Source organism: Muscardinus avellanarius (genome assembly GCF_963383645.1).
Source record: "Muscardinus avellanarius genome assembly, chromosome: 11".
NCBI lineage: Eukaryota > Metazoa > Chordata > Mammalia > Rodentia > Gliridae > Muscardinus > Muscardinus avellanarius.
Genome location: NC_137797.1, coordinates 94,658,753 through 94,686,409, shown reverse-complemented (window position 1 = coordinate 94,686,409; position 27,657 = coordinate 94,658,753). Strand labels below are relative to the sequence as shown.

General features: G+C 41.7%; 1 protein-coding gene across 2 annotated transcripts in view; it reads right to left on the bottom strand.

The window, feature by feature from the left end:
• ADIPOR2 (adiponectin receptor 2) overlaps positions 1-27,417 on the bottom strand; it is a gene marked incomplete at both ends in the record, with an annotated part of 40,178 nt that extends 12,761 nt beyond the window's left edge. For both annotated transcript variants that reach the window (XM_080706603.1, XM_080706604.1), the window contains 2 exons: positions 7,067-7,186; positions 27,247-27,417. In XM_080706603.1, coding sequence (XP_080562729.1) covers positions 7,067-7,186; positions 27,247-27,417 — 291 coding nt within the window. The remainder of the gene's footprint in view (positions 1-7,066; positions 7,187-27,246) is intronic.
• Between the last annotated feature and the right edge of the window lie 240 nt (positions 27,418-27,657).

Sequence of the window (27,657 nt, the reverse complement as noted above, 5' to 3'; positions counted from 1 at the left end):
GGTTTTTTGTTTATTTTCTTTTTTGCCATACTGGGGATGGAACCCAAGGGTCTACCTCCAAGCTGCTCCAGCTCCATTTTTTATTCTTTATTTTGAAACAGGGTCTCACTGAGATGCAAAGGGACTTACTAAGTAGTAGTTGAGGCTGTCTGTGAACTGCGATCCTCCTGTCTCAGCCTCCCAAACGCTAGGATTACAAGCATGTACCACCACACCCAGTAGAAAAATATCTTAAAGCAAATATATTTAAGTAAATATATATATACACACACACACACACACACACACACATAAGTAAATACATAAATGCAAATATATCAAAAATTGTATAATGCCCTCTATCCTAAGTTCTTAAAAAAAAAAAAAATAAGCTAGAGGTGGTAGTACATGCCTGTAATCCCAGTACTTGGGAGGCTGAGATAGGAGACTCAAAGGTTCAAGACCAGCCTCAGCAAGTCAGTGAAACTGTTTCCAAATAAAAAATAAAAAGGGGCTGAGAGTATACCTCAGAGGTAGAATGACCCTGCAAGCAAGCAAGCAAGCACATGCAATTTTCTTCCCCAAATATTTTTTTTCTTTATTTTTATGTTTTTGTTCAAACAGGGTCTCACTATCATGCTGCCCAGGCTGGTCTTGAACTCATGAGTTCCAGTGATACTCCTGCCTACCTAGGACCATAGGCCAATTCCATCATGCTCAGCTTTCCCAAATATTTTCAGCCCATAATTGGTTGAATCAATGAATGTAGAATCCATGGATAAAGAGGGCTGGCCTCACTACCACTTGTAAAAGCAGCTATATAAAATTTTCCACAACTTTATTCAGAGAAAAAAAAGACCCCAATCAAGATACTTTTTTTTTTTTTAATTTTTTGTGGTGGTACTGGGGATTAAACCCAGAGGCACTTCTACCTCTGAGCTACATCCCCAGCCCTATTTTATTCTTTATTTTGAAACAGGGTCTCACTAAATTGCCAAGGGCTTCACAAGTTGCTGAGGCTATCCGCAAACCTGCAATTCTGTCTCAGCCCCTCAAGTACTGGGATTACAAGTATGCATCACCGTGCCTGGCTGATACTTTGAACCTGGGAAAGATCACTATCGGTAAGATTAACCTTACTTAATGTTGCTACTTATTTTAATTTGGGTAAATTTTATTTTCTAAGAGGAAGTAGAGAGAACTCAATTTTTCAATCTTCAAAGCAGTTTATCACAAACAGAAGTTCCTCTGTAACTAAATCTAAAGAGCTGCACAACAAAATAAATGCTTCCTTTTTATAGTTAGCCAAGAGTGTGTTGAGTTTCTTACTAGTTACATGTACATTTAATTTTGGTGATTTCCCCCACTGTTTCTAATATCCTAGTGGTCTAAACACTGAGATAGTGAGACATTCAACAGACACTCTACCCTCACTCTCAATTTGGAACCATATCCTGCCAGCCAAAATGCCAACACAAATAGGCATCATTTTACCCCTGGAAAAAAAGAACAGGCTCATAGCTTAGACAGAGGCACATCTATCCATCAGCTTGACAGAAATGCTGCCTAAATCAAACATCTTAGCAATGGTCTCCCACATTTGTGCTAGACCCTAAAATGTGCGTTTTCACATATTTTCACACTCATGGCACTCTTCCTCTTCCCACTTCAGGCCTGGCAATAGGGGAAAAACTAACTGAAAAAAGAGACCAAGGTTAAACTTAGAAATCTAAAAAGTAAGGTATTTTATTGCCCTCATTTCACTAAGAAGAGCTTTCCAAATGGGAAGGTATACCATCAAGGCCACAGCACACCTCGTTTTAAATAGTCTCTGTTTACTAGCTCTCAACCCAGGAAACAGAATCTCTGTGTCAGCAGACCTGGCTGGCTTCCAAGCCAGCCAGTGGCCTGCCACAGCCACACGGGGAAGACTGGGACCTCTCACAGACAGACTGCTGGGCAAAAGGGATAACTAACAGGTTTTGTGGCCCAAACATTTTTCTTCAATAAATTAGCTTGTAGCAAGCAAATACCACCCTATCTATTCTCCTATTAACTGTTACGTTAGAAGTTTTATATAATTTATTATCTACTCTCAGATCAGAAAGGCAGAAGAAAAGGCAGTCAAGTCAGCTACAGTATCCCACTAATCTATAACTATTAAAATTCCTGAATGACCAAAATAATATATAACTTCAACAGATTTTTTTTCTACAACAAATCTGCTTCTTTAAAAATAAAACAAGCCGGGCGTGGTGGTGCATGCTTGTAATCCCCACGCTTGGGAGGCGGAGACAGGAGGATCCCACAGGTTCGAAGCCAGCCACGCTGATTTAAGAGACCCTGTTTCCAAAAATAAAAAAGTATAAAATAGATCTGGGAGTGTAGCCCAGAGGTAGCAGGGCTTCCAGGAACCCCAGTACCACCAAAACAACAACAACTACAAAAAAAAAAAAAAAAAAAAAGCCGGGAGTGGTAGTTTATGCTTATATGCTTATAATCCCAGCATTTGGGAGGCTGAGACAGAAGGATTGCGGTTCGCAGACAGCCTCAGTTACTATTTAGTGAGGCCCTTTGCAACTCAGTGAGACCCTGTTTCAAAATAAAAAATGAAAAAATAGGCTGGGGGGGCACAGCTTGGAGGTAGAATGCTCCTGGGTTCCATCCCCAATACTGCAAGCACGCACACACACACACACACACACACACACACACACACACATACACACACACACACACACACTCACACTCACACTCAGACATGGAGGCACATTCCTGTAATTCCTATACTTGGGAGGATGAGACAGGATTACTGGTTTGAGGCCAGCTTCAGCAACTTAACAAAACCCTATTTCAAATAAAAGGGCTGAGGGTTTAGTTTGGAAGCAGAACACTCCTGGGTTCAATCCCCAGTACCAAGGGAAAAAAAGAAAAAGGAAAAAGAAAAAAAACAAACAAACAAAACAGGCCAGCCAGGCATGGTGGCCTACCCTTGTAATCCCAGTACTTGGGAAGCTGAGATGGAGGATCACGATTCGTGGACAGCCTCAGCTACTTAGTGAGGCCCTCTGCAATTTAGTGAGACCCTGTTTCAAAATAAATAAAATATTAAGAATGCCCCTGGGTTCAATCCCCAGCACCACCAAAAAAAAAAGAAAAAGAAAAGAAAGAAAGAAAAAAAAAAAAAACCCCACACACAAGAAGCCAGGCGTGATAGTGCACGCTTGTAATCCTAGCATTCCAGAGGCTGAGACCTGAAGACCGCAGTTCACAGACAGCCTCAGCTACTTACTGAGGCCCTCCATAACTTAGTGAGACCCTGTTTCAAAATAATAAATAAAAAATAGGACAGTGGGTGTGGCTCGGAGGTCGAATGCCATTGGATTCCATCCCCAGACCCGCAAACACACACACACACACACACACACACACACACACACACACACACACACCATAGTTTTCTCCTCACCCCCCAGATCAAAGTATGGTATTCTATTTTTTTTTTTAATTTTATTTTATTGGTGCACTGTATTCATACATCATAGTGGGATACAAAATTTTGTAAACATACATGCACACATCGCCCAGTCAGCCCCCACCCGATCCCCACCCCATTCTCTCCCCATCCCTCCTTCCCATGCTTGGCTTAGTGGTTGACATCTAGTATTATAGCAATTTATCCAAAATTAAAAATGATAATCTCACATAACAGTTTCATTTGTCTGATACCAAGTGTTTGATGATTTAAAGATAGCATTTCAATATTTCTTTTTGCTTTCTTTCTTACTAGAGCATATTTTTTTCTGTTTTTTTAGGTGAAACTATCATATATTTATATATTTATTTTTCAGAAAAAAATCTATCCTAATATGGAATATGAATTCTAGATACCCAAAACGATCTTGAAAAAGAACAAAGCTAGCAGATATATATTTTCTGATTTCAAACCAAATAAAGCTACAATAATTGAAACAGTGTAGTACTGTTCTAAAGGCAGATATATAGACCATTGGAGTTAAATACAAGCCTAGAGCTAAATTCTTCCCTATATTGTCAAGTTATTTTTGACAAGGTTTCCACGAACATTTGGTGGTGGAAATAATAATCTTTTAACTAAATATTGTTGAAAAATAATAATTACATGGAAAAGAATAAAATTGGACCTTTACCTAATCCCATATACAAGTATTAACTCAAAATAGATAAAAGACCTAAATATAAATCTTAAGACTATAAACTTTTAGGAGAAAATCTGGGTCATAAAACCTCACAACATTGAAATTGGCAGTGATTTCTTGGATATGATTTCAATGACACAGGCAACAGAAGAATATACAAACTCCCTAAAAAATAAAAGAAAATATTGTATATCCAAAGACAATGTAAACAGAGTTAAAAGTTACTAATAGAATTGGATAAAATATTTCCAAATGCTATATCTGAAGGTATATTAATATTCCAACTAGAAATCCTAAAAATTAACAAAAATAAAGGCAAACAATACAACTTAGAGATAGGTAAAAGACTAACATAAATAATGAATCTCCACAGATAACCAATCTTAGTTGTCTGTTGGATGGAAACTCTTGTTTCTCTGGTTCTGGTGAGTGTTACCTATTTCTTCTTTGTAGTTAATCTCTTTGAGTATTTTCTCTAGCGCTGGTTTTGAAGACATAAATTCCTTCAGTTTCTGTTTGTCATGGAAGCTTCTTATTTCTCCATCTAATTTGATAGAAAGTTTTGCTGGATAGGACATTTTTGGCTGGAAGTTGTTTTCTTTCAGAGTTTGGAATATGTTACTCCAAGCCCTTCTGGCTCTCATGACTTGGTTTGGGAAGTCTGGAGTGATTCTAATTGGTTTGCCTCTGAATGTCAGTTGGCCCTTTGTTTTTGTTGCCTTTAAGATTCTCTGCTTGGCTTCCACATTGGTCATTTTGACAATTATATGGCGTGGGGATCCTCTTCTCCGATCCTGTCTAAAGGGAGTTCTATAAGTTTCCTGGATCTGTGTATCAACCTCTTGCTCTATATTTGGAAAATTTTCTGCTATTACTTCCTTGAAGAGATTGTTGATCCCTTTGGTATCACTTTCTTTTCCCTCCTCTATTCCAATTATTCTTAGGTTAGCTCTCTTAAGATGGGCCCATATTTCTTCAATGTCAGATTCCTGCTGTTGGATATTTTTTTCTAGATTAGAAACTATGCATTCATTTTTGGATTGCTCATCTTCTAAGAGCGAGATTCTGTTCTCCATGTGGTCTAATCGGTTGTTTGTGCTTTGAATTGAGGCCTTTACTTCATTAATTGCATCCTTTATCTCTTTTTGGCTCTCTCTGAGTTATTTTCGAAGCACCTCTAGTATTTCTACAGTTATTTTCCTGATTTGATCTTCTAGAAATCTCTGATTTTCTGTTTTATCAGGTTCTGATGTTGTGGGGTTGTGCACATTCATTACTCCAGTGTTATTCCTCTTTCCCATGATTTCAGAGGTTTGTGCCTTCTCTGGGTTCTTCCCTTGGGTCACTATGGCTTCACTTAAGGTGCTCTGGATCTCTAGTCTGTATTATCTCAGACCCCACTACTCCTTTACTGGGTTGTATCACAGAGTCTCCGACCCAGGGAGTCGATAGAGGCTGCTTTAAACTATGGGGGGTGCCAGGTTGCACGTTCTCCTATGGTGTGATATCTCTGCCACCACCACTCCTGGGTCAAGTCCCAGGAGGCCCAATACTGCGATTTCTCCTCTGTGGCCCGCAATTTGACTCACTGTTCTTGAGTACGCAGATGTAGCTGTACTGGACTCGGTGAATTCACTGCTGCTGCCGCCGCTGGTGGCAATATGGCGCCTCTGCCACGCCCTCGGCCATGAGTCTGGCGTATTTTTTCTTCTCTGGTTTTGATTTCCACTCTGAATCCCTGCAGCGTGTGCTGAGCTCAGCCACTGGGAGCTTTAAATGCTGTCTGCGCCGAAAGATCCCGCCTGGCTGTTCCGCAGCGGCTCACCTGGCTTGCTGTAGCCGTCCGTTGAGTTCGCCGCTGCCACCGGCAGTATGGCGCTGCTGCTGCGTCCTCGGGCTCGTGTGTCTCCTCTGTGGCCCTGAGCTCTGTTCTCAGTCCGCTTTCTCTCTGGAGCCTGGTGGTTTTTTTTGTTTTTCTGGTGATGGTGTTTTCTGGCTATGAAAGGCGCTCTTTTTGTGGTAATGGAGATTGGTTGTTAGCGGGACTCTTAAGCCCCGCTTTTCTCGGTCGCCATCTTCCCGGAAGTCCAAAAGTATGGTATTCTAAATGAACTAGTCTCAAGTATTTCTAGCACCATTATAAATGTAGAAAAACCTAACTTTAGTCTTCAGAATCTAACACCACATGCATAAAAAGTTTTGTTTCATAAAACCCATAAAAAACTATGTGTCCTAAAAAAAACTCTCTAAATAATCAATAGTACTCCAAAAATGTTCAGTAAATGAATTTATATACATATATACAGTCTTATACTATATGAAATCATACCTAACAAGGCCCTTGCTGAGCTCATTAATAAAAAGCCTATATATTTACCAGTGTCAACTTCAATTCTAGATATTTTAGAAAGAAAAAAAATCTGACATTAAGTACTAGGAAATCACAATGAATTGAGAACAAAGACTGATAATAAGGCAGAGATACACCAGCTGAACTGAAAATACCAAGTGTGCAGGGAAACTGGGAAATTTCTCTCTCAAGAGCAGTCTGACTGCCCATAAAGACCGGCAGGTTTGCACACTGCAGAAGAGTTTCAAGGGACTAGAGATGGCATTTTAATATCTCCAGAATCGACCACTCCCAATTTTGTTCAGATCTCATCTAATCAGCAAGACATTTACTCTGTTAACCTCTATCTAGAAAGCTTTGTCACCCAATTGGATACTCTAAGTTTTATCAAGGCTGCAGCAAGCAAATGTACTGTGTCTCAAAGATGGTTAAAGTCCTCATCTTGCTAGAGACTTTTCCAAGGCAAACCAAAGGTCACAGTACTAACCACTCTCTACCCCACTTTCTATTTGGGAAGGGCTAAAGGGATAGCAGAAGAGATAAGAAGCCATAATCTTACCTTACAAACAAACTCTTCCATTCTTTCCATGGCGTGATGGGCTTGCAAAAGAGGGGACATGCCCATAAACCCCTCATCCTCCTGAGAAGCGCCATCACTGCACTCTTGCTGCTCAGAGCTCTGTAAGGCAATCACAGTAACAGTCACACACAAGGACCAAGAGCAATGACATAATCAACACAGTCCTTGCACACTTAAGATGCAAAGATCAAGGTCAAAATGTAAGTATCGATAGTAAGTAAAATCATGTTTATTATAGAATTATCAGTACTGAAAATGAACACTAGTGACTCAAGTCTTCTCTGACAGATGAATGAATGAACTATCTACTAGAGCATCATGCCTATTTTGGTTTCAGCAGCAAAATCCTGGAGTAGTTCTACTGGTTTTTAAATAATTTTCAAGCCAGGCATGGTGGCACACGCTTGTAATCCCAGCATTTGGGAGGCTAAGACAGGAGGATCCGAGTTCACAGATAGCCTCAGCTACTATTTAGTGAGGCCCTTTGCAATTCTGTGAGAACCTGTTTCAAGATAAAGAATAAAAAACAGGAGTGGAGATATAGCTTGGAAGTAGAATGCCCGTGAGTTCCACTCCCAGTACCACACACACACACAAAAAGAATTATTTTCACAGACCACATAATAATATGATATAAAACTGAGACATTATTGAGAGGTAAAGACAAAAGGAGAAGCCGGGTGTGGTAGCGCACGCTTGTAATCCCAGCATTTGGGAGGTTAAGACAGGAAGATCGCGGTTTATGGCAGCTTCAGCTACTTAGTGAGGCCCTTTGCAACTCAGTGAGACCCTGTTTTTTTGATGGTACTAGGGGTGGAACCCAGAGGCTTTCTACCTCCAGGCTATACTCCCAGACCTATTTTATATTTTATTTGGAAATAGGGTCTCACTAAGTAGCCGAGGCTGGCTTCGAACCTGTGCGACCCTCCTGTCTCAGCCTTCCAAGCGCAGGGATTACAAAGTGTGTGCCACCACGCCCGGCTTCAAAATAAAATAATTTTTAAAAAGTAAGGCTGGGGGTGTAGCTCGGAGGTAGAATGCCCCTGGGTTCCATCCCCAGTACCATAAAAAAGAGAAAAAAAAAAAAACTAACATTTTTCTTTTTTCCTTGAGTGCTGGTGATAAAACTCAGGACTCCCCACATGCTAGGCAAGAGCTCCACCTCTGAGCCCTACTCCTATCCCCTTCCCATGTATTAACTTTCTAATAAGAACCAAGCACAAAGGGCTTTACACACGTCATCTAACTTAATTCTGACAGCTACCTTATAGGATAGATAAGTATTATTGTGCCCATTTAACATTATATTAGGTAAAGAGCTTAAATAAGTTGTCTAAGGTTAAAGCTGGTAGAGAAGAACTCAGATTCTACCTCTGAGCTAAACTCAGCCTTATTTTTTATTATATATTTTGAAATAGTATCTCACTAGGTTGCTGAGGGCCTCCCGAAGTTGCTGAGGCTGACCAAGAACCTGCCTGGGATCCTCCTGTTGAGGCTGTTTACGGCAGCCTCAGCTACTTAGTGAGGCCTTTTGCAACTCAGTGAGACCCTGCTTCAAAATAAAGAATAAAAAATAGGGCTTGGCTGGCCAGGCGTGGTGGCACACGCTTGTAATTACTGTGTGTGGGAGGCAGAGACAGGAGGGTCGCACAGGTTCGAAGCCAGCCGCGCAGGTTTAAGAGACCCTGTTTCCAAAAATAAAAAAAAGTACAAAATAGGTCTGGGAGTGTAGCCCAGAGGTAGAAGGGCTTCCAGGAACCCCAGTACCACAAACAAACAAAAAAAAAAAAAAAAAAAAAATAGGGCTGGGATGTAGCTTGGAGGTAAAACGCCCCTGGGTTCCATCCCCAGGACCAAAATAATAAGATGATGATGGTGATGATGATCAGGCTGAGGGTGTAGACTGGAAGTAACCACTAGTACTAGAAGAAAAAAAAGAGGCAATAAGGAATCCATTACATCGCTCTAATTTTTTTTTTTTTTTTTTTTTTTTTTTGTGGGTCTGGGGATGGAACCTAGGAGCAGTCTACCTTCAAGCTACACCCCCCCTACCCTACTTTCCATTCTTTATTTTGAAACAGGGTCTCACTAAGTTGCAGAGGGCCTCACTAAGTAGCTGAGGCTGGCCATGAACCATGATCCCCCAGTCTCAGCCTACCGAATGCTGGGATTACAAGCATGTGCCACCACTTACAGCATTAAATTTGAATATATTTAAAAAGAAATTTTATTTTCCTCCTCTTCACTTTATAAGATACTAACTAGAGGCTACCATACACTATAATAGGTATGTTATTACACACCCTATCTTTGACTTTAGAAAAAAGTATAAGCCAGCCCTGGTGGTACAGGCTTATAATCCTAGAACTTGAGAGGCTGAGACAGGAAGATCAAAGGTTCAAGGTTAGCCTCAGCAAGTAGCAAGACACTTAGCAACCTAGTTAAAACTATTTAAAAAAAAAAAAACAGTAGGTATATAGTTCAGAGACAGAATGCCCTTGGGTTCAATCCCTAGTGTGCGCACGTGCACGCGCGCGTGCGCGCGCACACACACACACACACACACACACACACACACTATATTCTCCAGCCGGGCATGCATGGTGGCACACGCTTGTAATCCTAGTTACTTGGGAGACTGAGACATAAAGATTGCAGGTTTGCAGCCAGCCTCAGCTACTTAATGAGGTCCTCTGCAACTTAGTGAGACCCTGTTTCAAAACTAAAGAATAGCTAGGCATAATGGCACATGCTTGTAATCTCAGTACTTGGGAAACTGAGACAGAAGAATCAGGTCCGAAGCAGCCTCAGCTACTTAGTGAGGCCCTTCACAACTTAGTGAGACCCTGTTTCAAAATAAAGAATAAAAAATAGGGCTGGGGGTATAGCTCAAAGGTAGAATGCCCCTGGGTCCAATCCCCAGCACCACGAAGGAAGGAAAGAAGGAAGGAAGGAAGGACGAACGAACCAGGCATGGTGGTGCATGCTTTTAATCCTAGCATTTTGAAGGCTGAGATAGGATGATTGCAGTTTGTAGACAGCCTCAGCTACTTAATGAGGACCTTTGCAACTTAGTGAGACCATGTTTTAAAATAAAGAATAAAAAATAGGGCTGGGGATGTAGCTAGAAGGTAGAATGCCCCTGGGTTCCACCCCTAGTACCACAAAAGAAAACAAAAAATAAATTAAAAAATAAAGAATAAAAAATAGGGCTGGGAGCCAGGCGTGGTGGCACACACTTGTAATCCCAGCATTTGGAAGGCTGAGACAGGAGGATCACGGTTCATGGACAGCCTCAACTATTTAGTGAGGCTCTCTGCAACTCATAAATAAACTCATAATAAAGAATAAACCTGGTGTGGTAGTGCATGCTTGTAATCCCTGCATTTGGGAGGTGAGACAGGAGGATCTTAGTTCGCAGACAGCCTTAGTTACTTAAGTGAGGCCCTTTGCAACTCAGTGAGACCCTGTTTCAAAACAAAGACTAAGGGGCCCCCTGGCCCCGACCCTAGGCGGGTGGGCAGGCGCAGGCAGGGCACCTCTAGGCGAACCCCTCTCCACCCGGAAGGACCCTGTATAAAAAGAAAAGAAAAAGAAAAGAGGAAAATATCGGAGAGGGGTCTAGGAGGTGGCGGATGCCAGGATACTAGAGATACAAACAAAACTTATCCAAATGAACTGGAATTATTGGAAAAATTCCCCGCTAAGGAGGACTGCTTCTTCTCTACACTGTTAAGAATCTTGGACATCACCTTTAAGGAGAGAGACTTTAGCGGAGATCAAGGAGAAAGGCGGTGCTGAAAGCAGTCTCTGCACTGGCAGTGGAGACTTGTATTCAGGAGAAACAGAAACTGGAGACTACCAACCTTATTTTTATTTTTTATTTTTTTGGAGAAATTACACCAAAGGTTGAATGCTACCGTCGCGCATGCTTAGGAAGACTAGACAACATTCAGAGTGGAAAAAGAGCTTGGGAAAGATTTAAAATGGTGGAGGCAGTGGCAATGGCAGTGGCCAGTACTCAGGGGAGGCAGAGATCTGATGCATTACACCTGAAACCTTTGAAATAATAACCCCAGAGGCAGAATGTACCACCACGCACCCTCGAGAACGTGGGACAATTGGTTGGGCAAAGAGGGTGCTTGGATTGGAGCCTGCCGAGGGGTGAGGCCGGTGACGGACACAGCAAAGCTGGGATTGGAGCCTGCCATGAGGCAAGGCCAGTGCTGGGGCCTCCGAGGCCGGGATCGGAGCCTGCCGAGGGGTTAGGCCAGTGCCGGAACCAATGGCCGGCATCGGAGCCTTCCGTGATGCAAGGCCATTATTGAGGCCTCCAAGGCCGGGATCAGAGCCTGCCGAGGGGTTAGGCCGGTGCTGGGGCCAGCGAGGCAGGGATCAAAGCCTGCCGCGAGGCAAGGCTGGTGCGGGGGCCTCCGAGGCCGGGATCAGAGCCTACTGAGGGGTTTGGCCGGTGCCGGGACCACTGGCCGGCATCGGAGCCTTCCATGAGGCAAGGCCGCTATTGAGGCCTCTGAGGCCGGTATCGGAGCCTGCCGAGGGGTTAGGCCGGTGCTGGGGCCAGCAAGGCTGGGATCGGAGCCTGCCGTGAGGCAAGGCCGGTGCTGGGGCCTCCGAGGCCGGGATCGAAGCCTGCTGAGGGGTTAGGCCAGTGCTGGGGCCAGTGAGGCCGGGATCGGAGCATGCCGTGAGGCAAGGCCGGTGCTGGGGCCTCCAAGGCCGGGATCAGAGCCTGCCGAGGGGTCAGGCCGGTGCCAGGGCCAGCGTGGCCGGGACGGAGCCTGCCGCGAGGCAAGGCCGGTGCTGGGGCCTCCGAGGCCAGGATCGAAGCCTGCTGAGGGGTTAGGCCGGTGCTGGGGCCAGTGAGGCCGGGATCGGAGCATGCCGTGAGGCAAGGCTGATGCTGGGGCCTCTGAGGACAGGATTGGAGCCTGCTGAGAGGTTAGGCCGGTGCCAGGGCCTCGGAGCCTTCCGTGAGGCAAGGCCGCTACTCCGAGGCCTGGATTGGAGCCTGCCAAGGGGTTAGGCCGATGCCGGGGCCATCGGCTAACATCGGAGCCTGCTGTGAGGAAGGCCGGTGCTGGGGCTTCTGAGGCCAGGATAGGAGCCAGCTGAGGGGTTAGGCCAGTGTCAGGGCAAGCGAGACCAGAACCGGGGCCTCCAATGAGGCAAGGCCGCTGCTTGAGCCAGCGAGGTCTGGATCAGTCCACCGGGTAGCCAGGCCACAACTGGGGCCGTCAAGAGTGGGATCGGTATTTGCAACGCGGCATGCACAGAGAAATATCGCAGAAAATTAAAACCAGATGCTTCCCCTAATCAGCAATAACTAGGAGGAAAGGGGCAAAAGGAAGTGGTCGAGCTATAGAAAGGGTCCTATAGTGAAGTAATTAAGGTGACCAATCAGAGGGTATGGAATAGGGGAGGATGGAGCCTCTTTAAAAAGCAGGAGGTACATAAACATATGTATCAAAGTTAATCACCAAACAAGCATGGGATCAGGGAGGGGGAGGGAATGGGATAGGGACTGGATGAGGGCTAATTGGATGATGTGTGGTTGTATATCCTCTCAAGTCTTATATTCCAATGTGATATATGATTACAATGCACCAATAAAAATAAATTAAAAAAAAAAGACTAAAAAATAGGGCTGGGGGTGTAGCTTGGAGGTAGAATACCCCTGGGTTCCATCCCCAGTATGGAAAAAAAAAAGACCCCAAACTAGAAGAGTATGACAGTTTGCTAACGTAGAAAAAGTACTCACTTAGAATCATAAGCTATGTGAGAAGGCAATCATTATTCAAAACTACTAATGAATTTTTATAGCCTACTAATAAATACTAGTGACTATTATGTGTGTGTTTATGTTTTTGTGGTGCTGGGGACTGAATGGGGGGAGGTTCTACCTCTGAGCTATACCTTCAGCCCTATTTTTATTTACTTTTTTGTGGTACTGGTTGTGGAACCCAGGGGCTTTCTACCTTTGGGCTAGACTCCCAAACCTATTTTATATTTTATTTGGAGAGAAGGTTTCACTAAGTTTCTGAGAGCTAAGTTGTAGAGGCTCACTTCATGCCTGTGATCCTCCTGTCTCAGTCTCCCAAGTACTGGGATTACAGATGTGTGCCACCACACCTGGCTTACATAGCCTTTTTAACTATCTCCTACTATCGCGCCAAGCAAGGGCTGCTTATGTTTGTTTTGGTCTGTGGGCCAAATATCAGTTACCCTTCTGCCCACAAATTGGGCAGTTTCATAACTCAAAATCAGTGTGTCAGGGCATGGTGGTGCATGATTATAATCCCAGTACGCCAGAGGCTGAGACAGGAGGATTGAGCAGGTTCGAAGCCAGCCTCAGCTACTTAGTGAGGCTCTCAGCAACTTAGTGAGACCCTGTTTCCAAATAGATCTGGGAGTGTATCCTGGAGGTAGAAAGCCCCTGGGTTCCATCCCAGTGCCACTAAAAAAACAAAAAACCCACAGTGTGAATGCAGTAGAGTGAACTTTAGAACCACACACATGAACATGGGGTGAACTTAGGACTGGTATTTTCTAGGTGTGTGAATATTCTGAGTGAATGCTAACCATTTAGCTCTGGTCTAGTAAGCACTTACTAGACCATTTAACTCTGGCCTAATAAGATTCAGAAACATTTCTAATTACTTTATCAGTTAATAATTTACTTCCACTTCATAATCACTGTTCTCATTCTTATCACAGTCTTATCACAGCAGATTTGTCCGACTTGTTTCTGTTTCTGTGTTTTTTTTTCCCCTCTCTCTCTCTCTCTCTCTCTCTCTCTCTCTCTCTCTCTCTCTCTTTCCCTTTCTCTCTCTCCCTCCCTCCCTCCCTCCCTCTCTCTCTCCCTCCCTCCCTCTCTCTCTCTCTCTCTCCCCCTCTCTTTTGTGGTACTGAGGATTTATCTCATGGACATTCTACCTTGAGCTACACCCCCAGCCCTATTTTTTATTCTTTATTTTGAAACATGGTCTCACTAGGTTGCAAAGGGCCTCACTAAGTAGCCGAGGCTGGCTGTGAACCACAATCCTCCTGTCTCAGCCTCCCAAGTACTGGGATTACAAGTGTGCATCACCACACCTGGCTCAGCTTGTTTCTGAACTTAAGATAATGGAATCACACATTCTTTTTTTTTTTAATTTGGCTGCTTAGACAACTTTTTTTTTTTTGCTACTCATTCATGTTCTTTTGCATGTAAGTAGGCACTGAAGGAGAGATAGGTTAAGTCTTAGGTCAGCAAAGACAGAGGATAGTTTATTGGAGAATATATATATATGTTTTCTGCGGTACTGAGGGTCAAACCCAGGGGCATTTTCTACCTCTGAGCTATACCCCCAGCCCTATTTTTTATTCTTTATTTTTATTTTTATTTATTTATTTATTTATTTATTTATTTTTTTGGTGGTGCTGGGGTTCCTGGAAGCCCTTCTACCTCCGGGCTACACTCCCAGACCTCTTTTTACATTTTATATTTGGAAACAGGATCTCCTAAGCCAGCGCGCACGCGGCTGGCTTCAAACCTGCGCGATCCTCCTGTCTCTGCCTCCCAAGCGCGGGGATTACAAGCGTGTGCCACCACGCCCAGCTATTTTTATTTTTAAATTATTATTATTATTGCTAGTGGTACTGGGGATGGAACAAGGTCTCACTGAATTGCAAAGGGTCTCAGTAAGTAGCTGAGGCTGTCCATGAAAGGCAATCCTCCTGTGTCGGGCTCCCAAATGCTGGATTACAAGCGTGCGCCACCATGCCCAGCTGGGGTCATCTTATTATTGCACTTTTGAGTCACAAAATTGTTATGGTTTGGGAAAGTTATGGTTTTGGGGAAACTGTCCCCGGGGACCCCTGTTAGGGTCCCAGACACAATTTCCCTCAAACCACAACAAAACCCAAAAAACAGAAAAACAGGAAAACCGTGGGTTCTTGTCCTGAGCTAAGGATAAATACACATTAGCTTAGACTCTTGCTGAAGATTTAAAGAAGTTTATTAAAAAGATAGAATACAGAAGATAGTTACAGCCCCATGCCATTCATGGGGGGGTTCCAACTGAATGTCCCACCACCAAAGATACAACACATAGACCAGACCTTTTATACCCATGAACCCTGTAAGGTTCCTCCCCTTACCCTGTAAGGTACCTCTCCCACCCGCAAGGTGTCTTTCACAAAGGTCAATCCCCTCCTCCCATCCTAGCTAGATTATTATGTAGCTCTGTCTTTAGAAAGAGGAAGTCCTAGCTCCCCTCTCCTATGGACTTGCTAATTACTTTTAGCTAAGTCAATCTAAGTTTCAATAGCTGTTTGCTTCCTGACCGAAACCAAGACCAAGTCTTCCTTTCCCCAGATCTGCCATTTTGACATAATTATTTTGAAATATATCTATTAATAATCAGAGCTTTCTCAAATCTTCCCAAGCATTACCCCAATATGATGTATGAACATAATGCACCAATAAAAAGTTTAAAAAAAAAATCTTCCCAAGCCATTCCCAATACTGGTACAAAAATATTTCTGAGTTTCTGTAATGTGACTTTGCCCAGCACACAGGTCACTCACTTTGTTGGTCATCTTGCCTGCACTAGTTCCTCCTGTCTACATTTCTGGAATCCCCTGACAGTGGCCAAGTCACATCCTCACAGAGCTAGTTCTTCTGCACTTCCATTTCCACTCTCCCTCCAGTGTTAGCATTTCCACTTCTCTGTTTCGCTTTTACTTTGTTGGCCAATTCCCTCCTCTGACTATCTGCTTTTGTAAGTCAGTAGTCTATTACCAGGAGACAGGGAAGGAAAACAACTATACATTTTGTTGTCTGTGCATCAGCTAAGTGATCAGATGTGCAGTAATCAGTAAATCAATTACAGACTTTGAAAGAAGTGACAAGATTGGTACCTGATCTGGATGCACATCTGCTATTTGCATAGCAACCTGCAGACTAAAAAGCCAAGGGAAGGGGCCAGGCATAGTGGCGCATGCTAATAATACTAACATTCAGGAGATGGAAACAGGAGGATCTCAGGTTCAAAACCAGCCTCAACACCCAGCGAGACCCTTCAGGACTCATTGAGACCCTGTTTCAAAAAATAAGGACTAGCCGGGCATGGTGGCGCACGCTTGTAATCCCCACTCTTGGGAGGCAGAGACAGGAGGACCGTGCAGGCTCGAACCCAGCCTTGCTGGCTTAAGAGACCCTGTTTCCAAATAAAAATATGGGGGCTGGGGGTATAGCTCGGAGGTACAGCGCCCCTGGGTTCCATCCCCAGTGCTGGGGGAGGGAAAAAAAAAGCCAAGGGAAAATTTTTATACTTTTATGCAACACAGTAATTACACCATGGCAACTGAAATTTGAAATGTTGTTAAACCAAACTACAGTAACTGAAACTCATGCATGCTGGAACTTAGCAAAGCACATGCTGTCTTATATGCATGTTCTCTTTTCATCTTTTACAACTGCCATTTCTATTCAAAACAGTACTTCTAAAAAAGCTAATTTCAAGAGAATGACATCCTATATGAAGACCAAGAATTTCACATTTCTAGGATTTTAACTACTTCAGTACTTTTATTAATAAATGTCATCAATAATTCCATCTCTAGCCATCCAGTGTGTACAATGAGGCAAAAAATAAAACTAGTGGTCAGACATGTTTCACTAAAGTAATTTAATATATTCCAACATGTCAGTAAGATTTCAGAATTTTTATAAAAGTTTCTTTTAGAAGCATGAATAACTACTGATTTACTCAAGTATCACCCCCAATTCTCACCCTATAATGAAACATTTATAAACTTATCCTCAAGAATTAATACTTAAGCTCCTAGACTATTATTAGCAAACTGAATGTGTTCAAACACTACAGAATTGCTAATTAGGGGTCCACAAGGTAAGGGTGTGATAAATGCAGTTCCCTGTGTTAAGAGGGTAATAAGAAAGAATAAGATGGTAGAATTAAACACTGGCTAATTGGTTAGGTCACAGAATAAAAAATATTTTTCCTACAATACACAGGTATTGCAGGTTTGAAAAGCCCATGGTAGGTTCTGTCTTTACAATAATCTCTTTCAATCTTTTTTTTTCTTTTTTTTTTTTGCGGGTCTGGGGATGAAACCCAGGGGCATTCAACCTCCAAGCTACACCCCCTGCCCTATTTTTTATTCTTTATTTTGAAACCAGGTCTCACTGAGTTGCACAGGGACTCACTAAGTAGCTGAGGCTGTCCGTGAACTGCGATCCTCTGGTCTCAGCCTCCTGAATGCTGGGATTACAAGCGTGCGCCACTACACCCAGCTTTTTCTTTCAATCTTAACTCCAAAAAATGTACCATGCAGCGGCCACTAAACCACAGTATCCAAGTATCTCAACAAATAGTCCCTATATTAAGATGATCACATAAAAATGTTAAATACGTACTATGGTTTACTTCTGATGTCACACCTCTTAGCACACCTTTGCCAAACAAATCAGGAAGAGAAAGAGGTCAATAGAAAAGATTACACAATTAAACAATCAAAACTGAAGCAGCCTAGAAACGAAGGTTTTTTTTTGTGTGTGTGTGGTATTAGGGATGGAACCCAGGGGCCTTCTACCTCTGGTCTACACTCCCAGACCTATTTTATATTTTTATTTGGAAACAGGGTCTCGTTAAGTTGCTAAGAGCCTCACTAAGTAACTGAGGCTGGCTTTGAACCTGTGCAATCGGGGATTACAAGCATGCACTACCATGTCCTGCGAAGGCATAAAATTTAATTCTCCAGTGCTTTCTACGAATGAACCACTACACTTAATTTGAATAAGTCAATGCTTTGAAGTGAGTACAAAGATATTTATTTATTGTGGTGCTAAGGATTGAACCCAGGGACATTCTCTCTCTGAGCTACAACTAAACCCCTAGCCCTATTTTATTTTTATTTTGAAACATGTTCTTGCTAAATTGCTATGGCTGCAATCTGCAATCCTCCCGTCTCAGCCTCTCAAGTACTAGGATAACAAGCATGTGCCGCCACACCAGGCTTGAACATATTTTTAAATATTTTTTCTCTGTAAGATTCAATGAAGTCCATTTGTGAGAAGACAATGTTAGAGAAAACTTGTATTTCACATACAATAACATACCACCCAACAACCCATCCAAAGTATAAACTAAAATAAAAATTTCTTAGAGTATGTTTTACTTCTGGAAAGACAAAAAAAAATCAGTGATAAAGATAAAAGCCATAATATGAAAAGTCTTTGCAAATCTATTGAGTATTAATCTATTTAGGCCCAACTCAGTTCAATATAGTAATACAGTTTAATACATATTAAATTGATTAAAAATAAGATGAGCTGGGCATGGTGGCACACAGCTGGAATTCTAATACTTAGGAGGCGGTGACAGGAGGGTCACAGGTTCCAGGACAAACTCAGCAACTTAGCGAAGCCCTCGGAAACTTACACCTTGTTTCAAAACAAAAGAATAATAAGAGGTGGGGGTATAACTTGAAAGTAGTACTCCCCTGGATTCAATCCCCAGCCCCTCCCCAAAAAGATACTTAAAAATAAGATAAATAGCTGGGTGTGGTGAAACAGGCTTGTAATCCCAGTACTTAGGAGGCTGGAACAGGAGAATCACAGGTTTACGCCAGCCTCAGCTAACTCAGTGAGACCCTGTTTCAAAATAAAGAATAAAAAGTAGCGCTAGGGGTACAGCTCATATGTGGAATACCCCTGAGTTCAATCCCCAGTACCGCAAATAATAAAAATAAAAAATTAAGAAAAGAAGGGCTGGAGATGTAGTTCAGCAGTAGAGCATGATTGGGTTCAATCCCCAGTATGGAAAAAAAAAAAAAAAAGGACTATACTTGATCCAAGAATCCTAAACTATCATATCACAATCTTTGCCCATTCACTATGAGACCTTCATATTGAAAGGCCTATCTTCTCCTCTTTATTTTTATTTATTTACTTATTTATTTTTGAGATTGAACCCAGGGGGCATTCTACCTCTGACTACACCCCTAGCCCTTCTCATTTTCTTTTAATTTGAAGCAGGGTCTTGCTAAGGTGCTTAGGCTTCCCTTAAACCTATGATCCTACTGTCTCGGCCTCTCAAGTACTGGCATCACCATGCCCAGCTTGAAAGATCTATCTTAAAACACTTGAATTCAGACCTTGAGACCCTATAAATATTCATCTTTGGCCTCTCCTTTCTTAAATATTGATAGGATTCTTGTAAAACACTGCTTACACCCTTACCGCAGTACATAATAAACTTGGCTTGGTTTCATCAACAGGTAATTTTCATGATCTTTATGGAATGTTGAGAGGTTGAAACCAGCCTTAATTTCAGATATTGAAAATAAGTAGCAAGAACATTAGAAAGCCGATATAGAGCCAGGCATTGTGGCATACACTTTTAATCCCAGCATTTGGGAGGCTGAGACAGGAGGATTACAGTTCGAAGAGACCTCTATTTTTTTTTTTTTTTTTTTTTTTGGCAGTACTAGAGATGGCATTCTACCTCGGAGCTGCACCCTCAGCCCTATTTTTTATTCTTTATTTTGAAATAGGGTCTCACTGAGTTGCAAAGAGCCTAACTAAGTAGCTGGGGCCAGCCAGAGATCCTCCGGTCTCAGCTTCCCGAATGCTGGGATTACAAGCATGAGCCACCACTCTGGTTCCTCTGCTACTTCTTAGTGAGGCCTTAGTGAGAGGTAGAATGGCCCTGGGTTCCATTCCCAGTAAAAGGAAGGAAAGAAGGAAGGGAGGGAGGGAGAGAGGGAAGGAGAAAGCTGATATAGCTAGCAAATACAAACATAAACACGGGCTGGAAAAAATTAAAGTGTTCACAAAAATGATATTTGAAGAATAAGCTACGGATTGATGTATACTCATTATTTTCCAATAGGATAAGTACAATATTTAATCCATACAACCTTCTGTCCTGCTTAAAAAAATATACTCTTTGGGTACATTCACTAGTTATCTTTACCAAAGCTTGATGGAGTTGTCCAGTTTTTTAATTGGACATGAAAACTATCTCTAATGTTAAATAAATTTCCTAAGTAGACTTCCCAATGAAAATAAAATTAATATGACTGACAAAACAAGAGGCTATTCACAAATTTGCTTCTAATGATAAACTAAAATAAAGTGACATTATTGAGTTTGATTAAAGCAAACCATTTCAACAAAGTACTAGGCTGAATAAATAAAATTTAGCTCCTAATCCCCCAATTTATGAAGAAGAATCTGGAGCAGAGGAAAGTAGGACAACAATGAAGGCTGATCTCTTTACTCGACCTGATACCTTGAAATGCAGAGGTGGGGGAGGGGAGCCACACAGTGAAGATCAAGGCAACCTAGATTGAAATGCCTCTTATATTTTTGTCTAAAGGTTAAAAAGAATGCTTCTTAACTATAAACTTTAATACAGATTAAAAAGCACAGGCTTTGGGGTCAGAGGCCTAGAGGCAATGGCCTACTCACTGCAACCAACACACATTTCAAAAGCAATCTTGGACGATGGGAGAACACAGACCAAAAGCCTAAAGTTTCAAATTTTAGATCCTAGCTAACAAGGCTTACTTATTACATCCTCCCTCTGATGTGCTCTTGGCCCTTCAATCCAGAACACTTTCTAGGATCAGAAAAATAAAGAGAATATGCCACTATATACTTAATAAATGTTAGCTACTATTCCCTTAAAAAAAAAAAAATCAAAACATCTCTTGCTTCTTAGTCTTTACACTTCTCTTCTCGTTGCCTAGAATGTCCTTTACTCACTTCTTCTAACTAACTCTAAAACCATAAGCTGCTTAAGGGCAGAAACTATGTCTTAATTTTGCATGCTCGAAGTGCCAGCACATGGTAAAGAAACTAAACCACCAGTAGAAAAAATAAATTCATGCATGCATCTCTTAAATTTAAGTATCTTTAGGATCTTTTCTACTCTGATAGTGAAGAAAAATACACAGCACAACAACCATCCGAAAATCAGTTAACAGGACTCTGATGCAGGAGACGGAGTAAACTGTGAACTACTAAACATAACTCAGATGAGGCATGGTGGTGCACACCTTTAGTCCCAGAGGTGAGGGCACTGAAAGTTAGTGTGATTCTATTTTTAAAAAAACCTAAGGGCAGGGGATGTAACTCCAAGGTAGAATGCCCCTCCCTGGATTCAATCCCTACTACCACCAGTAAAAGAAGTATTAGGCCAGGCGTAATGGCATATGCCTGTAACTCCAGCAACATGGAAGGCTGAGACCTGAGCAACTTAGACCCTGTCTCAAAATAAAAAATAAAGCTGGGTGTGATAGCATCCAACTTAGTAAAATACAATAATACAGTTTAATAAATATTAAGATAATTAGGCTGGGTGTGGTGGCGCATACTTGTAATTCCAGCAGCTGAGAGGAGGCTGAGACAGGAGGATCTGGTTTGCGGACAGCCTCAGCTACTTAGTGAAACCCTGTTTCAAAATAAAGAATAAAGCCGGGCGTGGTGGCGCACGCTTGTAATCCCCGCGCTTGGGAGGCAGAGACAGGAGGATCGCGCAGGTTCGAAGCCAGCTGCGCGCGCTGGTTTAGGAGACCCTGTTTCCAAAATAAAAATGTAAAAATAGGTCTGGGAGTGTAGCCCGGAGGTAGAAGGGCTTCCAGGAACCCCAGTACCACCCAAAAAAAAAAAAAAAGAAAAAGAATAAAAAATAGGGCTGGGGTTGTAGCTTGGAGGTAGAATGCCCCTGTGTTCCATCTCCAGTACCTCAAAAAATTAAAAATAGAGAAGGGCAATACACAGAAAATGAGAAGACGGAATGAGAAGAAGAAAAAAATTTCATTCCTACCTTTGCACTATAGCTTGTTTCTTCTACCTGAAAATACTCTTCTCTCTGGCCTTGGCAAGGTAGATTCCTTAACTTTAGGGTCTCAGCCCAATCTTCACTCCTCCTTAGAAAGGCCTTCCTTTACCACATTATCTAAAAATAGCTTTAAAACTATTTTTCCATATCATTACTCCCTGTGTCTTCACTTCTGCATCTGTGCCATGCATCAAGAACCATGACTATCATCTGCGTGTGGTGACACAGGCTTGTAATCCCAGCATTTGGGAGGCTGAGACAAGAGGATCGCAGTTCAGCTACTTAGTGAGGCCCTTTGCAACTCAGTGAGACCCTGTTTGAAAACAAAGAATAAAAAACAGGGCTGGGGGTATAGCTCAGTACCAAAAATAAATAAATAAATGAATAAATGGATAATAAATAAATTTAAAATTAAAATAAAAGTCGGGCGTGGTAGCGCACGCTTGTAATACCAGCATGTAGGAGGCTGAGCCCAGAGGATCACAGTTTGCAATAGCCTCAGCTACTTAATGAGGCCCTCTGCAACTTAATAAGACCCTGTTTCAAAATAAAGAATAAAAAATAGGGCAGGGGGTATAGCTTAGAGGTCGAATGCCCCTGGGTTCTATCCCCAGACCTGCAAAAACAAAACAAAGCAAAAAATAAAATTAAAATAAAATAAAATAAAGCTAAGGTGTAGCTCAAATGTAGAATGCCCCTGAGTTTAATCTCCAATAAAACACACACACATACGCATATACCACACACACACTCATGACAACAGATACAAATATAAAAATACTAAATGTGGCTAGGCATGGTGGCACATGTTTGTAATCCCCGTGCTTGGGAGGTACAGGTTCAAAGCCAGCCTCACTGGCTTAAGAGACCCTGTTTCCAAATAAAAAAATATAAAAATAGGTCTGGGAGTGTAGCCCGGAGGTAGAAGGGTTTCCAGGAACCCCAGTACCACCAAAAAAAAAAAACCTAAATCAAAAAGTTCCACATGAATTCCCACATTACTTAATATCCACTCACAAGGTTAAGCTATATACAGTGTTACTACTCTTTTTTCAGAGAAGCTGATATACTAAGAAGCTTTGTAAAGTAATAAAGCTTTGATAAACAGAAGAGCCTCGTTATCTTTCATACCAGTATTTTGTAGCATAACTATTTCTCCAGTAACAAATTCAGCAATGAGAATTAATTACATGAAGTACAAAAACCTATGTGAAGATCCTGGGATGGAGATTTTTTTTTTTTTTTTTTGGTGGTACTGGGGTTCCTGGAAGCCCTTCTATATCCAGGCTACACTCCCAGACCTATTTTATATTTTTTATTTGGAAACAGGGTCTCTTAAGCTGGCGAGGCTGGCTTCGAGCCTGCGCGATCCTCCTGTCTCTGCCTCCCAAGTGCGGGGATTACAAGCGTGCGCCACCACGCCCGGCCCTGTGACAAATTTTAGAGTATATTCTCCCATTTACTCACTTCTCCCCTACATAGGAATATAATACCATTGTGAACCTGCCTTTGAATTTGGCCATACAATTGCTTTGGCCAACAGAACATAAGGAGCTGTAACATGCAGCACATAATTGCAAGTGTGGGATATGACTCAGTCTCTGGGACTTTTGTAATCTACCATGTCCTACAATGAGCATTAAGACATGGAACTGACCTGCAGCAGACCAACAACCCAGAGCTCACACTGACCACGACAGTCCTAATGAAACGTGTGTGTGCTGCTCTAAGCTCCTGAGCCTTCTAACAGTTTAGTTTCTGCAACAAAAACTAACACAGAAGTAAGTTTTTCTAGCACAGTAACACTAAAATATTTAAATAACTCTAAATTTCAGGGTACATGAATTTACAAATTATAATATATACATAAATACTACTTTATCATCTGCTTTTTTCCTACTTAAAATTAATATGCAATTATAAACATCATTAGAATTAAAAATTACTATGCTCAGTATTTGCGCTAGAGTCATTTATTTTATAATTCATAATTCACATTGAGATATTTAAAATACCATGAATGTAAGCATAGCATGAATTACAAATACAAGTTCACAGAATCCAAGAAAGATTCTAAACAAATCTAGAGAGAATAAAGTAATATCTTTCACTTAAAAAAAATCTTACTCTTTCTTTTGTAGCCCCAAAATACCTACATCAATAACTACATCAAAGCATTTGCTGTGGTAGGATGGAAAAGGTGCTAATTTGCCAGGCAGTATGATGCCACAATGCTCAGCTCTATTTTTTTTATTTTCTTATTTCCAAGCTACACGCACAGCCCCCCTTTTTTTTTGTGTGTGTGTGGTACTGGGGATGGAACCCAGGGGCATTCTACCTCCAAGCTACACTGTCAGCCCCATTTTTAATTCTTTATTTGAAACTGGGTCTCAATGACTTGCAAAGGACCTCACTAAATAGCTGAGGCTGACTGCAAACCGTGATCCTCCAATCTCAGTCTCCCGAATGCTGGGATTACAAGTGTGCGCCACTGTGCCCACCTGACCCCAGTCATTATTTATTTATGTATTTATTTATTTTTGGTACAGGAAATTGAACCCAAGGGCATTTTACCTCTGAACTACACCACTGCTCTTTCTGTTTTCAATCAAGGTCTTACCTGGTTGCTGAAGGTCTTGCTAGATTGCTGAGGCTGGCCCCCAACCTGTGATCTTTCTCAGCCTTCCAAGTACTGAGATTAAAAGTGTGCACCATCAGCCGGGGGTGGTGGCACACGCTTGTAATCCCAGCATTCGGTTCGTGGACAGCCTCAGCTACTTAGTGAGGCCCTTTGCAACTCAGTGAGACCCGGTATTCAAAATAAAAGAATAAAAAAATAATAATAATAGGGAAGGGGGTGGCTCGGAGGTCGAATGCCCCTGGGTTCCATCCCCAGACCCACAAAAAAAAAAAAAGTGTGCACCATCACACTAGGATTATTTTTATTTTTGAAGCAGGGTCTAAGTTGATGTGGCTGGGCTCAAACCTGCAATCAGCCTGCTTAGCCTCTCAAGTACGGGATTACAAGCACGTGCCCCATACCAGGTTTAGAGCACAGGTCTTCTAACCCTGTTCTTCAATATCTTGGTCAACTAACTCTCTTTCTTTTTTTTTTTTTTTTTTTTTTTTTTTGGTACTGGGGATGGAACCCAGGGGCATTCTACCTCTGAGCTACACCCCCAGCTCAATTTTTTTTCATTCTTTATTTATTTTGCAGTACCGGGAATGGAACCCAGGGGCATTCTACCTCAGAGCTACACCCCCAGCCCTATTTTTTATTCTTTATTTTGAAACAGGGTCTCACTGAGTTGCAAAGGGCCTCACTGAGTAGTAGCTGACGCTGTCCTCGAACCACGATCCTCCTGTCTCAGCCTCCCAAATGCTGGGATTACAAGTGTGAGCCACCATGCCTGGCTATCTTCCTATTCTATTTTGTTACATTTTTATTTTCTTTGTCTTAGGGGGAGAAAATGAAAACTCACATGGTGCCAAAAAGGACCACAAATAGCCATGACAATCTTGAGAAAGAAGAATGAAACTGGAAGCCTCGCACATCCTGACTTCAAACATATTAAAAACCTACAATGATTTAAGCAGTATGGTTCTGGCATAAACAGACACACAGAAATTGGAAGAGACTACAGAGCCCAGATATAAGCACACACATCTTTGCCAAGGGCCAGAACAATACAATGGGGAAAGGACAGTAACTGATAACTGTTACTGGGAAAACCAAATAATCACAAACCAAAAAAAAAAAAAAAAAAAAAAAAACAGGAAAAGAAACCAGACTCATCTCACACCTCACATGAAATCACCTTTATGACCTGAAAACTTAAAACTCCTAGGAGACAACATGGAATCAAAGCTTAACAACATTAACAATGACCTGATATTCCATAAACCATTGGTATGCATATGCATGAACAAGTATAAAAATAATCTTTCACTCTAGCGTGATCTAGCCAAAAATATAAGGTTGGCCTTATATAAAGTGTTACCATGAACAAAAGAAGAGCCGGGCATCATGGTACACGCTTGTAATCCCAGCATTTGGGAAGCTGAGATGGGAGGATCGCAGTTTGCAGACAGCCTTGGCTACTTAGTGAGGCCCTCTGCAACTCAGTGAGACCCTTCTTCAAAATAAATAATAAAAAATAGGGCTGGGGTGTAGCTTGGAGGTAGAATGCCCCTGGGTTCCATTCCCCGTACCACACCAAAAAAAAAGGAATCTTAAACATCTCTTCCCACAACAGGCTACAATACTAAAACACAGGTAAAATTCTTATAAAAGACCTGAAAGGACAATCCTCTGGAGTTCAGCACAGTAACAACTGTTACCAAGTAAGCACACATCTTAGGATGGTGAAACTACTGTTCAAAGTACCTCCACTTGGAAAGTTTTTTAACCCCAACCCACAGAAAAAATTTTATAAGTATTTATGTATATATCAACTCTATAACTACATAATACTAAAAAAATCATCAAATTTACTGTAGTTTAATTCAGTTTAAATGTAGATTGTTTACTACATATATGTACCTCAACATTTTCATTCCATCTTACTGTTCGGTTTTGTTGTTGTTTGTGGTGCTGGGGATCAAACCAAGAGAGACACATACATGTGACATCCCCAGTCCATGATCAATTTTTTAAACACTGTATGATACTAAGATTACTTCATAACCTAGTCCAAGAAACAATGTTCTAGTGCACAACACTGAACACATGCTACACAATGCAAAGGTTACAAAGCACAGAGCAAAATGTCTGTTAACAAAGAGTTTCCAGATGCTGTTCACAAATATTTATGCCTTTGCTTTCTCTCTACACACAGTTACCAGATTAAAGGCTTCTGGGAAGTAAGAGGAAAGACTAAGATCTACCTTCTGTTCTCAAGATTCTACTAACCACCCCTCTCCCCCTAAGGTATGCACTAGAGATAAACAATTTATTGAGAAGTATTTCTAACATGCAATTAGATTGTCTCCAAAAACATTACTGATAATGTTATGACTAAAGTATGGTAGAACTAAAAAGGTTCTATGGTATAACCAAAAAAAAAAAAAAAAACAAGAAAAAGCAGATTAAGAATGATTTTACCTGTCAGTGGAAAGATTTGTGAAATCAAGTAACTGAGCTCATTTAAAGGGACTTTAGGTTATTCTGAATAAAACACAAATCAACACCCAGCAATAGCCTCATACAAATATTTAGTATCCTCGCACTGCCACATCCCCACAAAATTTGTCTTTGTTCACCATCCAACTTCAACTTCAACTTACCTTTTTATTATGGGAAGAACAAATAGATGCCTCTAAAATGGGCTCCACATCTCCATGGTGGTTGTCATGATAGTCTCCCCTGGTCTCATCGAGTTGGTGCCCTTTTCTGAGCCTTATATCTGGCTCTGGAGTCCTGCTGCACCCCAACCGTTTTTCTGCTGGCTCGTTCATGGGATACCCAATCCTTTCTTACAAAGCGGTCTTTCTTTCTGTCTCTTCTTGGGAGAATGGATTTTCAGGATGATCAGTTGACCCTAAGAAGAGAAAAGTTGGAAAAATTAATTTTAAAATAAATACATTAGAGCCAGCCGTGGTGGAGCATGCTTGCAATCCCAGCGCTTGAGAGGCTGAGACAGGAGGATCACATAGGTTTGAAGCCAGCCTCAGCTACTTAGTGAGGCTCTCAGCAAC